This window comes from Chaetura pelagica, unplaced genomic scaffold, assembly GCF_000747805.2.
Source record: "Chaetura pelagica isolate M959 unplaced genomic scaffold, ChaPel_1.0 scaffold70, whole genome shotgun sequence".
In the NCBI taxonomy this organism is placed as follows: Eukaryota; Metazoa; Chordata; class Aves; order Apodiformes; family Apodidae; genus Chaetura; species Chaetura pelagica.
In genome coordinates this window covers 6,221,383-6,236,045 of record NW_009952265.1, presented here as the reverse complement: position 1 = coordinate 6,236,045, position 14,663 = coordinate 6,221,383, and the positions used below count along the sequence as shown (strand labels likewise).

Here is a 14,663-nt window from a genome sequence, read left to right as displayed (position 1 = left end):
TCTGCATACAGAGAAGACTGTAGCCATGCAAAATTTGAGATCACAGGCACTTGTAGTTTAACATCTTGGGAACAATATTAATTCTCTCCTAGTAAAAACAACTCAGAACATCAGCTGACTCATACTCATAGTTTGTTAGTTTTTATCTCATTTTGCATATGTTAGAAAATCTCTTTCCTGAGAAGATGTGTAGGAAAAGCTGTTGAAAGTCTTCCATTGAAGAGCTTGTGTCTCTAACCTGATCAGAAGTCCTGAAATTCCTCAGACTCTTCATGGGGCAAAAAAATAAAATTGAAAAAAACAACAATGATTAACAGTTGTTGTCACACAAAGATGAAAAGCAGTCTTTCCAGATTCTAGGAAAGAGTTGTTGACCATCACATTTCTTTAGGTTTTTCTTCAGTGGCTCAGTGCAGCTGGCATAAATTTATGCCTGAGTGGATACAGTTCAGGCAGTTCTGTTGTTCCGTCCTGGAACAAATTTCTTAGATCTTGAATCACAGTAGTCATCTCCTGAAACTTAAAAACTTTGCAGGCTGTAGGTGATTTGTTCACAATTCAGAATGATTCTTCAGTATATCCATTACAAGTGTTGCTGTTCTTGCAGTGATACTAATATAACGAAAAGGCATAGTCAGTCATACTAGCAACCACCTACACATGCTCTAGAAATACACTGATGAATTCAATAGACTAGTGACACATGGATTTGCTCATAGACAAGAATGAGTTTTTTTCTTAATTGCTTTACTGTAATTCCACAGGAAAGATTATCCAAAACTAATTCTCCAAAAGAGTCTCAGAATAACAGCTTGGGCAATTTACTGCCCCTAGTAAAATACAGCAGCTCTTACTTGGAAAAAAATACAATGTTGTACTACCTAGAGAGAAAAAAATAATCCTATCATTGTTCCAAACTTGTGAGTTCATTTCTTTCTGCTGAAAACAATGTAAAGAAATAGATTTTAGTCTTTGGCCCAAAATCCTGATATTTTCAGGAACATAGAAAATGCAGTATATTTTCATTCTGCAATTTCCTATTGACATTGGCAGTAGGTCAGCAATGTGTTAACTTCTACTCCCCGGCACATTTTAAGGCTTCATAAGATTCTTAGTTTTATAAAGCTCTCCATGGATCCATCTTCCCTTGAATTCAGCTGAAGCTTTGTTATTTTATAAAGCAACAACAGACTTAGTCCAGTGTTGAGAGCTTCTCAGACACTTATCCTAGAAAACTACCACTGATTTACAAGAGTTTAAAGCCTTTAAATCACACCACCAAAAAAGAGAAACTATTTTCAGTGTAGTGTAGCCCACTACATGTGTTTATTGGAAAAGCTACCTGAACAGAAGCAAAAATAATCTCCTAACAGCTAGCTTTAAATGAGCAAATTATGAACAAAGTAATAATTTACTGAAAATCTTGAAGTAAGAAAGTGTACAATATTTAAAGTCGTTCAGTTTTATTATCAGACTCTTCAGTGTCTGAAGAGAGACCACTTGAAAATATAGTTTTGATTCTGTCTCTGCTGAATCCAACTCACAGTATTCTCAGATATTCATCCCTTCTTCATTAATAATAGTTGTTATTTTCCTTTTCTAAATGCAGCCTTTTTGTTCCATGCCACAGTAGGAAAAAACAAACAAACAAACAAACCTGTGGCTGTGCCACAATGTATACATCCATGATGTTTAATTACTGAGGTGACATAACAATATTGGTATACAGAAGTTCAGGGTGCTCTTAGTTTTGTATTTTCATATTGACTCATCATATATGAGTCATTGTGTGTAGATTCTTGGGTCCCTCCCCCACCTCTATAATTTGATACTAGTGTTAGTTACAAAATTAGTGTGTTAGTTATAAGATTTTAAGGCCACTTTTTATCTCAAGAAGAGTTCCTGCATGTGGGGCTTGTGCTTTTTTCCCACAGGCTACTTGGGGCCACAGTCAGTTTCACTTTTCACTGTTTGTTTGCTGTTTCTAAGGAAAGAAGTATTATCTGTAAAATGAATCTGAATAGGTCTTTTGTTCTTTTTCCTTATGAAACTAATAGCAGAATAACCCTTCAGATTAATTTTTGGGGTTTATTTTTTAACCTGGCAATATTTTTTGAAGTAAACACATGTTTCAGATTAATGATAAAAGCAGATTTGTATTTCTTCTCACTTGTCTAGGTATGTCTGTAAGAACAGCAGGCTTTATTAGAACAGAAGATTTGCTGCAGTGATTGCTTCAGCTGAATGTGTTGAAATAGCCTTGTGCCCTTACCAGCATAATTCATTGCAAAGTGTTACATATTTGGTTTTAAAGCTGTGAAAAAAAGGCTCTGTGTATTTACATTATCTGGGGACAGTTTGCTAAACTGGCAGCAACAGCATGCCTGGTGGTTAATACTCTTTATGTATTGGCTTTCTGACTCTCACAGGGCCTTTGCATACATCTAGACAACAAGTTCCTAGATAAAACCTTCCCTGTCAGGTAGATTGTTTTAAAGCTTGTGGAAAACACCAAGGGACTACTGTGTTGCTAAAAGCAGAATTTTTACCTATCCTTTTGCTGAAAATATTAAAGGATACCTGTATTTTAATACTTACCAGTTTACTGGTATAATGTAGTTTTCTCTGAAGTTTTTGTTTGTGCTGTGGTTCATATTATAAACATTCATCAGCAGATTATTCCAGAAAGAGGATAATCCTTTCTGTTGAGAAGCTGTATAAAAAGGGCTACTAAAAGGAGTGAGCATTTAAAAGGAATAAATGTAGAGGATAAATGCTGTTATGATGAAAACATCAAGAAACTACTACACTGTTTGCCAGAGAAGAAACAGAGAAACTAATAAGTTAATTTGGATGGTAACTCTAAAAGCTTAGAAGAAATTGAGCCTGGCTGGGACTTTAAATACTAAGGCTTAAAGTATGTTGTCACATGAAACGTGGCTGTTGCTCCATGTAAAGAAGAGTCAAAGATAGATCAGAGAAGCATAAAATGATTGGAGTAACAGTGTTTGGTATGCACTTGTAAATTAAATATTATTATAACAATTATAAAATGAAAAAAAAAAAAAAAAAAAAAAAAAAAAAAAAAAAAAAAAAAAAAAAAAAAAAAAAAAAAAAAAAAAAAAAAGTTTAATTTATACAGACATGTCCTGCAATGTCAAACATTTTTTCTCTGGGGTAACTATGTGACTTCAAATAAAGTTAATCTGTATTAACATGAGTGTTGTGAAGAAGCTGTGTGCACTTGTGAACAGTTTCACTGATTTAGTAGAATAGCTTTCTGAAATCATGTATAAGCATAAAGCTTAAAAAATAGTACATAGCCATGTCCATTGCTTCCTTATATTCTCCAAGTAATATTTTGCCATGTCAGCTTTGTTTATAATTTGCTAATGGTTTGAGTGAGAAAACAATAACTTATTCCACTATCCAAAATGCAACTGCATAGTAAACTAGCAGACAACACATTAGCTCTAGAACATTGTAAATACAAGTAATGGTATTTTATACAAAGCACATATATATATTTATAGGTGTTCTAATAATTTATTTTGGTATTGCAGGGAACAGCATACTCCATTCAGCAGCAGACAGTGTGACAAGCGCGGTACAGAAGGCAAGTCAGGCTTTGAATGAGCGTGGCGAAAGGCTAGGTCGAGCAGAAGAAAAGACAGAGGAGCTGAAAAACAGTGCGCAGCAGTTTGCAGAAACTGCACACAAGGTAAGATTTTGGTGGGATAAAGGGTCCCAGTAGGTTAAAGTCACACATTCATTTATTTGCTCTTTTCCTTTATACTGTTCTGCACTTAGCAGATTTCTGGGTTATAACTACTTCTGGGCTAAAGATCTGAGGTTTGCTGCTTTTCCAATTGAATTGAAACTGCCTGTCTTCACCCTTCTGAAGCATATTTCAAATTCATCTTACCACTACTGTTTGGCACTATTTCTTATATGTTGTGCAGCATATAGTGAAATTGCAGTTGCCTTTGATAAGAAGTCATAGGTTGGTGGCTGTGGTTCTGAAGACATACGTATTATGTGTAACACATGCACAGCAGACAGAATGCTTTTTAAAAGAAAAGGTAAAGCGTTTTCTGAATGTAAGCAACCAATTTAGCATGCAAGTTTGATAGTTTTGCTACTTAGCATATGCACTAGGCTTTATCATGTTTATGCCAAAAATCCCTGGCTGCTGCATCAACACTAGAAATCCTGGATTGATATATTTTGGTTTTATACAAACCTCTGTATTCTGTAGTCTTTAAATGTCACAAAACAACTTGTTTCAACATTTACTGGCATAATCCTTTCCTTGTGGTCCATTTAGATTAGCATGATTAAGTTTAGTGGCCTGAGTATGTATGAGCCTGCTCTTAGACTCTTCCATCTAATACTGTCACCTTCCACACCCAAGCCCCCAGTGATGATAACTATGCCAACTTAGAAAACCAACCTTAAACAGCAGCCACTACTGCTTCTAGGGTAGACGGCACATAGTTTGCTGCTTTATAGTAAAACATAGAGTGCTGCTTGGTAGGAAGTTAAAAAATGAAAAATGCATCTGATAAGTGGGCTGCTATGAATCTTGATTAGGATTTTAATAGGTTTCATTAGTGTGTGTTGCCCTTTCGTTTCCCACATGCACAGAACAGCAGTTCCACAGAGGAAGACATACTATGAGCAGAAACAAATATTTTCAACAAGTTCTGTTAAGAAAATCTCATTTTAAAAATGTCAGAATTAAATCATGCAGTATTGTAATAAAAATATCATATTGTTAGCCTGTTCTGTACCATATTTGGAAATAAAAGTTTACAAAATATTGATGTGATAATTAAAAACAAAAATCGAAGGGGAATATAGCACGAATGGTGAAGAAGCTAAAAACATACACAGTGGAAGCATTTTATTAATTAAAAAGAGAAAACTCTCAATCAGGATTTTGTGTGTAGTCATTTGAATCTATGTGTCTCTGTGGCAGTAAATGAGAACAGTTTCTGCAGGAAATGTCTATGTGAGTTAGAATAGAAAAGGATAATCTCCATTTGGACTGTGTGGTAGACTGAGATCTATGAAACCATCCTGCCAGACCAGTTCTACAGGTCAGCAGTCTTCATCAGATGAGTTTGAGCTTGAGCTGCTATTCAAATGTTAGGTGTTGTTTGAACAGAAAAGAAAAAATATGATGCCAGTGAAACCAGAAAAGTGAACTCCAGCTGAGTGTCACTTAAATGACAAAATTGTGACTTTCTGGCAAAACAGTGACAGTGAAGAGAAAGGCACCAATTTTAACTTACTAGTGTATGTGAGCACTTTGTGCAGCAAAGTGGAGTTCCCATTTTGGTTTCCTTCACTAATATCATAAAAGTACTTTGAATTTGAAGCCCATAATTAATTTCACTATAGTATCATGACTGGTTAGGGATTTCTCTTACACTTAAATTTGTATGTCTGGACATTACTTGGGCAACAAACAGGAGCAGCTGGAGAACTATGTTATGGTTGCAACCACAGAAACAAGGTGGGATAACTTGTGTAACTGGAGTGCTGCAATGAATGGCTATAAACTTTCCAAAAGGGTTAAGCAAGGAAGGAGAGGTAGTGGGGTGGCCCTGTGTGTTAGGGTGCATTTTACCTGTCCAGAGCCAGACGATGGTGATAATAACAGAGTTGAGTGCTTTGGGGTAAGAAACAGGAGGAAGACCAACAAGGCAGATAAGGTGGTGGGAGTCTGTTGTAGACCAGCCAACCAGGATAACGAGTCAGATGAAATATTCTACAAGCAGCTGGGAGAAGTCGCATTACATCTAGCTTTTTTTCTTATGGGGGACTTCAATTTGGCAGACGTTTGCTAAAAATAAAGTACAGCAGAGAGGAAACAGTTTTGGAAGTTCCTGGAGTGTGTGGAAGATAACTTCCTGACACAGCTAGTGAGGTAGCCAACTAGGGAAGGTACCCTGCTGGATCATTTTTGTGAACAGGAAAGAACTTGTGAGTGATGTGATGGTTGGAGGCCATCTTGGGCATAGCAGTCATGAAATCATAGAGTTTTAGATTCAGAGGTCAGCTGAACTGTTACCTTGAACTTTCAGAGGGCAGACTTTGGCCTGTTTAGGAGCCTCATTGACAAGAGTCCCTTGGGAAGCAGCCCTAAAGGGCAAAAGAGTCCAGGGGGATTGGATGCTTTTTAAGAAGGAAGTCTTAAAGTTGCAGGAACAGGCTGTCCCCATGTGCTGAAAGATGAGCCATCAAAGAAGACCAGCCTGGCTGAACAGAGAGCTTTGACTGAAGCTCAGGTAAGAAAGGAGAGTTTATGATCTTTGTAAGAAGGGGTAGACCATGCAGGCAGACTACAAGGATGTTGTGAGGTTATGCAGGGAGAAACTTAAAAGGGCCAAAACTAAACTAGAACTTAATCTAGCTACTGCCATAAAAGATAATAAAACACATTTTACATAAATACATGAGCAAAAAAAGGAGGGTGAAGGAGACTCTCCATCCTTTATTGGATGCTTGGGGAAACATAGTGAGAAGGGCTGAGGTACTTAATGCCTTCTTTGCCTCAGTCTTTAGTAGTAAGACCAGTTGTTCTTGGCATATGCAGCCCCCTGAGCTGGAAGATGGAGATGGTGAGCAGAATGAGGCCCCCATAATCCAAGGGGAAATGGTTTGCAACCTGCAACACCACTTAGACACACACAAATTTATGGGACCAGATGAGATCCCTCCAAGGGTACTGAGGGAGTTGATGGAAATGTTCACCAAGTCACTTTCCATCATTTATCAGCGGTTCTGGCTAACCAAGGAGGTCTCAGCTGACTGAAAAGCAGGTCCTGCTTGACTAACCTGATCTCTTTCTATTACAAGGTGACCCACTTATTAGATGAGGGAAAGGCTGCGAGTGTTGCCTAATTAGACTTCAGTAAAGCCTTTGGCACCATTTGCCACAGCATTCTCCTGGAGAAACTGGCTGCTTATGGCCTGGACAGGTGTATGCTTTGCTGGGTAAAAAACTAGCTGGAAGGCTAAACGAATAGAGTTGTGGTGAATGGAGTAAAATCCAGTTGGATGCCCGTCACAAGTGGTGTTCCCCAGGGCTCGGTGTTGAGTCGAGTTCTCTTTAATATCTTTATCAATAACTGGACAAGAGGATTGAGTACACCCTCATTAAGGTTACAGGTGATGCCAAGTTGGCTGGTAGTGTTGATCTGCTTGAAGGAAGGAGGATTCTGCCCAGGAAAGTGGTGGAGTCACCATTCCTGAAGATGTTTAGAAGACATGTAGATGTGGTGCTGAGGGACATTGTTTAGTAGTGGGCTTGGCAGTGTTAGGCTTAGGGTTAGATTCAATTATCTTATACAATTTTTCCAAAATAAATGATTCTGTGATTCTTCTTCAGTTCTGTGTCAGGTCATTTATGATGTAAAACATATAATGTAGACAGTGGAAGATGCATGACATAGGAATACCCTTCCTAGTATCTTTAAAAAACACCTTAGTCACTTGTAAAAAAAAAACAAACAAAACAAACAAACAAAAAAAACCCACAGAAAGAAAAAACCAAACATTTAGTTTGCAGGAGAAACAATAGCACTTACAGAGTGGTTTTGTTTTGGCTATCCAAGTTTGTTGATTGAAAACATATATCTGTATTTTGTTGTGTAAAGCCTGGAACTTAATTCAGGGTATCTATCAAATCCTTCTTATGACACCTTCACCTTCTTTGCCTCTAAAAAATTCCATCCCCGTGTTGGTGACTGTGCAGAAGGTCAAAGTTATGAATTCTGTATATTAAAAACTTACTGTCAGTTGCCTGCTGAAGACATATTTTTCTGAAAAGAATCTTGTTTGAAGGAAGAAAGAAAAGTGTTGGTTGGTGTTCTTTCATGCTGAAATACCTTTCCAGTGTATCTCTACAAATAACATTTTTTGGTGTTTTGTTTTTGTTGTTTTGTTTTGGTTTTTTTTTAATGGAATGGTTGTGACCAGGTCATTGAGTATCACAGGCTTCTGTCAATTAATTCAGTTTATTTCAGCATTTCACTGGTAGTAAATTAGGGAATTTTAACTGCTCCTACCAGTTCTGGTTGCTATATAGCAGACTAAAGCTAAGTTCTCTGCTTGGTTTGCCAAAGTCAGTTTGTCTACACTTTTTGTGTGGGATTTAACTCAATTTAACTTTTTATTCTCTCTCATTCCCAGTTCTAAGTCCATTTTTTAATTATTTGAAATGAAAATTATCAGCTATCACAGAGGCAGAAAGGCAATCAGTCCTTAGTTTTTCACCACAATGTAGTGACAGAGCTGCTGAACAGGCACTGTAAATTACTTCTCTAGAATTTCTGATTTAACAATCCAAATCATTAGGTCTAAATGGCAGTTCTTTTAAGCATGTCTTAGTTTCTAGTGTCTTGCTCTAGCTCTCCTCACAGACACCAAAATGATGTAACATTAGGAAGCACAGCTATGAAAGCACATAAGTCCTGCTTCCTCAGCAAAGCAAAGGGAGGCTTTGCCAGTCTGTCACAGTAAAGAGAACAACTGCATATCTGTGTGCAAAGAAGTTAAGGATTTCAGGTATCCTTTGTAGAATTCTGTTTACACACTCTTCTGATTCATGATAGCCACATTAGCTGTTGTTTCATGTGATCTCCCTTCAATTATTTTTTTCTTTCTTTTTCAGCTTGCCATGAAGCACAAATGCTGAGATACTGCCCAAAGTTGAAATCTTCCCAAGAGAAACTGAACAGGCTACGCTCAGCAGCTTTTACTGGAGATCCAGACTTCTCTGTCCTTTTTTCTTCCAGTTCAGTGGAGATGCATTCTTTGAGTTTCTGTGCAGGAAAAAGTGTTGCATTTCTACCTTTTTGACTTACTTTTGTTCCTCTTTTGTAATATTGCTACATAGTCCTACAGTACTTTCTACCTGTATTTCAATTGTTACAGGAGTGAAAGCAGACAGGGGAACAGGACCAAACAACAAGCTGATCAGGATTAAAATAGTAATACTACTCTGCAGTTGTACAGAAAATTATTTAATTGGTTGTAGACATTTGTGGAAATAATATCCAAAGAAGGCATATACTGCATTTTATGTAGCATCAGCAGAATGTGAATATTCAAAATAAACACTTGGGCTTGTAACTCTAGTGGGGAATAGACTGATTTGTCTGGGGAAACAGAAAAACTATTTTCTTCTACCCAGTTCAGGAAGTTTTGCATGTGTCATTCCAGCATCCGGAAGTGCATATCTGAATTAAATAGGGGACTCTGTTACCAGTGCTGCATTTTTAATATTCTTGCTTCTGGATTGATAATTTGAATAGTATAGTGAAACCTATAGAATGTATGCTTGAGGTTTCAAAATTGAGGGGAAAAAAGTAATTTTAACATCTACACACACATAGCTGTGCTTCAAACACAATCTAGAATTTAACAATCTGGTATAAAATAACTTTTCATTTTCTTTTTACCTGTGGCTAAAGACTTACGTAAATGAAAATGCGAAGGCCTGAGGAAATGAGAATGCACTATTTTCCAAGTCATCTGTTTTTCATAAATTCACAGGAACAGCTTTTGGGAATGCTTCAGAAATTTCTCTGATGAGAATGACTTTTGTGTTAGCTAGTAGTCTGATTTTTAAAATATAGTCTTTCAAAAGGCATGTATTGGTGCATTAGAGTCATAACTTCTAGTCTGGGTCTCAGTTTTCAATATATATTATCACTGGAAGGGTGACTCTACTTCATTCTGTATTCACAATATGCAGTATAGGCACTGTATTCTCGTATAAAAGTTAGTAGGTTACACTTCTTTCATAGCTGTTTTCTTAGCATTTTTTAAGATGTCCTATTATGCTTCTAGAGTGAAGGAAAAAAAGAAAAAAAAAATCCTGCACCTTTTTACTTTTTTTTTTTTATACTGGTAAGCTAGAAAAAGAAAGTTTCAGCTTTCATCTTCTGAAGATGCCTACTATTCTTTTTTGTCCTCATCTTACCGGAGAGCCAGAAAGCTGGCATTATATGAATGTACTGTAGTTTTCATTTTCTATGTAAAATAAGATTTTTGCATTATTAATGACACTTTAAACAGTCTAAAATCCTCAAAGCGGTGCTTATGAGAGAGATAAAAACGTCTGTAATAACTGAGAATATTTTAGTTACTGCAAGCTGAAGTAACTGAAAATCTGTTGGAAATACTCATTTTGTAAAAAGATGCTTGGCTGTGGGAAAACATTCTCATTTGAACTAAAGACACTGTCTAGTTAACTGATTGCATTCAAACTTCACTTTTTTTTTTTCCCCTGAAATTTAAGCTGTTTCGTTTAAAGGTTTTTATTTAATTTCACACTGGGAATTATGAGAAGGGGTAAATTTGTCATCTGCGCAGTATCATACAATTATTTGGATTATTTAGCATCATCTCTTTAACAGTTACTACATCCAGCACTGTCAACTGAAGAGGAATTTGACCACATCTGTTATAAATCAGAACAGGCCCATTAACAACACGAGTTCTGAATACTCTGTTGAGCTATGTACAATTAATGCTTGTCCTGGAGATATCAGTAGCTTATTCAGTGATATTATAATGGCTGGGTATTTCTGCAAATTAACCAGGAAAACAGTCTTTCATTAGAAGTTAAACTTCTGCTAGAGATAAAATGTTAGGCTATTTTTTTTTTAATAGCTGCATTATAAATCAGGGGGTGCATTTTTGACCACGTAACTATCTTCTGTCATCATCCTGCCCACTCTTTAAACTATGTTCTGCTGCTAACCTCACAAGTCTTTCTGTTGAGACAAAGAAGGAATAGGTTTTGAACTGCTGCCATCTAGCTAGTCTTCTAAGCTAGTCAATAATTTGGAAGAAACATCTAAAACCCAGAACAGATAAATCTGAAAAGAATTTGTTGTCTAAATCAGGTAAAATGGCATAGGTTTTCAGCTGTTTACATGATTATCAGCTGGAAAGGACAAGGTTACAGTTGCACTGCTAAGTTCCAGACCTTTTGTGAGTTGAACTGTTCTAACCATTACTTTAGTCTCACTAACAGTTTTTTCACTTTTTTTTTCATCCTCCAGTTAAGTGTTTTGGTTTATGTGTCATAACTCAGGATTTTTATCCAACTATCAAAAGCCATTTACTATGGAAATTCTAAGAAACCTAGTGTCATTAAATGAAGGAAAAGCAGTTTTTCTGTGAATTTACTTTGTTTTTGCTGTTCATTAAACTATGAGATCTGGTAGTTTTTAGAAAAAAGTCAGAAGTATGTAAATGTCTATCCAAAGGTAAATCTTACAGCATTGCAATTTCCTTCTGGAAGTTAGCTTGTAATGTATACAACCTAGTATTATTAGATAGCTATGTACATAAAGTATATTACAATTCAGGTTATTGTTTCATATGAAAGAATGTATTTGTAAATTGTAACAACATTAATAGTTTCTTTATCTTTTTAAAGTTCTGCAAAGAAAAAAAAATGTGTTGTTAGACTTGACTACTGTAATGTAAATTCTGTCTTAAAAGGCTACTTTTGTGTTTAGCAAAAGTTGTGCATTATGTGAAATATTAACAAAAATGTGCTCTCAAAGTTCTCAAAGATCTAGAATTTATTTTGTGCCATTCTAGGTAAGGGGAAAAAAAACACAAAAACGTGGGACCTGCTCTCTTGAGTCATTACTGGAAACCTTGATTTTGTCATTAAATAATATAACTGTGATGGAAAAAAACCTGTCCTTGGATTATTTGAGTTTTCTGTTCAAAATATAAGTTATTTGTAAATGACATTTTTATATTTCACTCTAGCAAAACTGAATAAAAACTAGTTTCCATTGTAATGATGAATTTTTTTTCTAGAATAAATAATGTAATTATAATAGAAGTAATGGGAACTAGGTTGAAGGATTTAATGTCCAAGCAGATTCCAGACAACAGTTAACACCAGTTAAAGTTGGCATACCTAAAGGCTATGCAGGTTAAAAAGAACTTCTATGTTAATTTGCTTTTAATTTGCTATGAGATGCTTATTCTCAAATTGCTATTGTTTTCTTTTTGCCATCTAATATTAATGATAATTTTATTAAAGCAAAAGCAATTTTAATTGTCCTGTGGGAATAAAACTATAAAGGTAGAATTTTTCTATGCTCAGAGGAGCAATCCCATATATTTGAATGAAGGCTATTCACAGAAGAATATGAACTGATTTTGCTGCCGTCTCTTTTTTTCAGGCTTAAACGTCGTCCCTAAGATCTTAATCTTGTCCAGCTAACTATTATAACCTGGTTAAGTTACCCTTATTGGTAACTTTTGCTAGAATCCATGTCATTCATCTGATGTTGAATGTCATACATGCCCAATGCCCCAACTGTGAAACTTTCAGTAAAAGAGATAGATCTCTGGTGGATCAAGAGCAAACTTCATCAGAACAGCATTTTGTTGTAGTTTACACATAACAATCTGGCAGTTATTTCTCCATGAGCATAGTACATTTGTCCTTTAAGAATAGAATACAAGAAGTTTGGTTCATTTTCTGAACATTTTTTAAATCAACTTTAGCATATTGGCATTTTTTCTTCATCTTATGGTTTTCATAAATCAACAGCGTAATCTGCTGCTGCTGTTTAGAAATTATGATCAAGATGATGAGGTTTTGTTATCCTTTGAGTTGCAGAAGGTCAAACATGATTGTTTACTGTTCAATATATTAGGATTTCTAATTGAGAGGTATGGAAGTATGTTGTGTTGAAGAATGTTGTTGCTGCCACACTCCTGAAAGCATATTTGACTGCAAAAATCAAACTAAGATACCTGTCACCTTCATTTACAAGTCACAATAACACTGACATGAACTACTTCAAGTAGGAAGCAGATCGGTAGACCTATCCAGTACTTGCTAATGTTTCTACTGTCTCAAATTGGAAATGGCTTTAAATTTTTTTCAAAATTAGTCCCTCATGGAAGTGGTCAGCCAGCAGTGGGGTAATGACATGAACTTGTATAAACAATAGATTTTTTCCAAGTATTCTGAAATGTCAGCATTCTCTTTATAGCATATCATATCAGCTTGTTTTGTGCATCATCTGGAGGCACTGTATGGTATAATATATGTTTCAATTACACTTTTTTTATTATTTGTTACTATCTTTTTTGTCTGCTGTCACCTCATGCAATCCAAATTCTCATGTAATTTTTAAATAGGTAATTATTGTGGTAGTGGCTAGCTTTGGCAGCAGTTGACTAGGGATTATAGACACAAAAAAGTGGTTTCATATTCCTTTTTGCAGGGACTGAACTACTAATCTGAGTGTAAAAATACTGTTACCTGGAGGCATAGTAGTATGGCGGATCATCAGTCGCCAGACCAAGTATTCAGGGTATAGAAGTAAGCTTTGTTAGCTAGGGAGGTTAGATGGCTTTTGAAGCATATAGAATAGACTTCTTACAAAGTCCTAACAGAATTTTTAAAAATTCACAGGTCTTTGGTAAATAATACAATGATAACTTTTGCAGAGGAACCGAAGTTCAAGCCTGTGTTGTGTTTAAATTGTGTTGCTGCTTAAAAAGGGAGGACAGAGGGGTTTTTCTGTCTTAAGTGTTCTGTTCTGGATAAAACAGAAAGAAAGGTTGATAAAAATAAACCAGAAAAATGTGATAGTGTTTCATACTATATAAAAAAAATAAAATCTTCAACATATGCAAAAAAGATTAATCAACTTGCTCATTTGCAGCCAAATCACAAGTTGGTTTTTTTTCCTATTTCAGAAAGAAGATACACAGTAAAGCTTTCTTTGGATTGGCATAATCAGAAAATATGGATTTCTACAAAAAGTGCATTTACATGTAGGAAGTATTAAGATTTTAATGAGCATCCTTCTTTTCAAAACCTTTAGCAGTTTTAATAAATATACAGTATCTGGAAACATTTATGACAGCTGTGAGATCCTTAGCATTGTAGGTACGATTGGCACTCTGACAAAAGGCATATGCCATTAATAATAGATTGCTATGTTGATTTGTTTGAGGCTTGTGAGAGAGTTTAGCTCAGTTGGAAGCATCCCAGTATTGCTTTTTGTGCTGCAAATCAACAACAGCTAAATTCTGAGGTGAGAGTGGGCAAGATAGATGAGGGAAGGACTGGAGACTTCTGGGTCACCACACGAGCAAGTGAGAAGAGGAGATTAATTGCCAAGTGAGCCCTGTGATGATGCAGCTCCCAGTGAAGAAGACAGCAGCGGTGAAGGGTGTGCCATAAGCGTTTTATCATAAGTGGGAAGAACACCATCTGTAATTTTAGCAGCATTTTTTCAGGACTCCTGAGGAGTTTTAAACCTACGTATAGAGAAATGTGAGTACTCTTTGTTTTTATCTCACCTGTTCTTTTCTGTTGCTTTCCCATGTGTTGTTGTTTTTCAGCATTTCAGACAAGCCAAAAAGAGGTCTGTTAAAAGTCAGTAAGCACTCAAACTGCATGACAGGCACTATTCTTCACTAAGGCCATGAACAATTACAGAGCCACCAGTGTCTGACTGAAATAATAGCTGTACATACAGGATCATTTGTAAGACAGATGGATGAGAAAGGTACCATTTATCTGCCAGGCAAGGTTTCATAACTCTTTGCACCCGTTTGCGAGGAAAGCATCATTAGCTATTGCTAATTAC

The 14,663-nt window shown here is 36.0% G+C and overlaps 1 protein-coding gene across 1 annotated transcript in view; it reads left to right on the top strand.

Moving 5' to 3' along the window:
* The window catches only part of STXBP6 (syntaxin binding protein 6 (amisyn)), a 67,846-nt gene extending 59,139 nt beyond the window's left edge, over positions 1-8,707 (top strand). Inside the window, exons 4-5 of the mRNA XM_010007712.1 lie at positions 3,564-3,721; positions 8,684-8,707. Of these exons, the coding sequence (XP_010006014.1) occupies positions 3,564-3,721; positions 8,684-8,707 (182 nt within the window). The remainder of the gene's footprint in view (positions 1-3,563; positions 3,722-8,683) is intronic.
* The last annotated feature ends 5,956 nt before the right edge of the window (positions 8,708-14,663 follow it).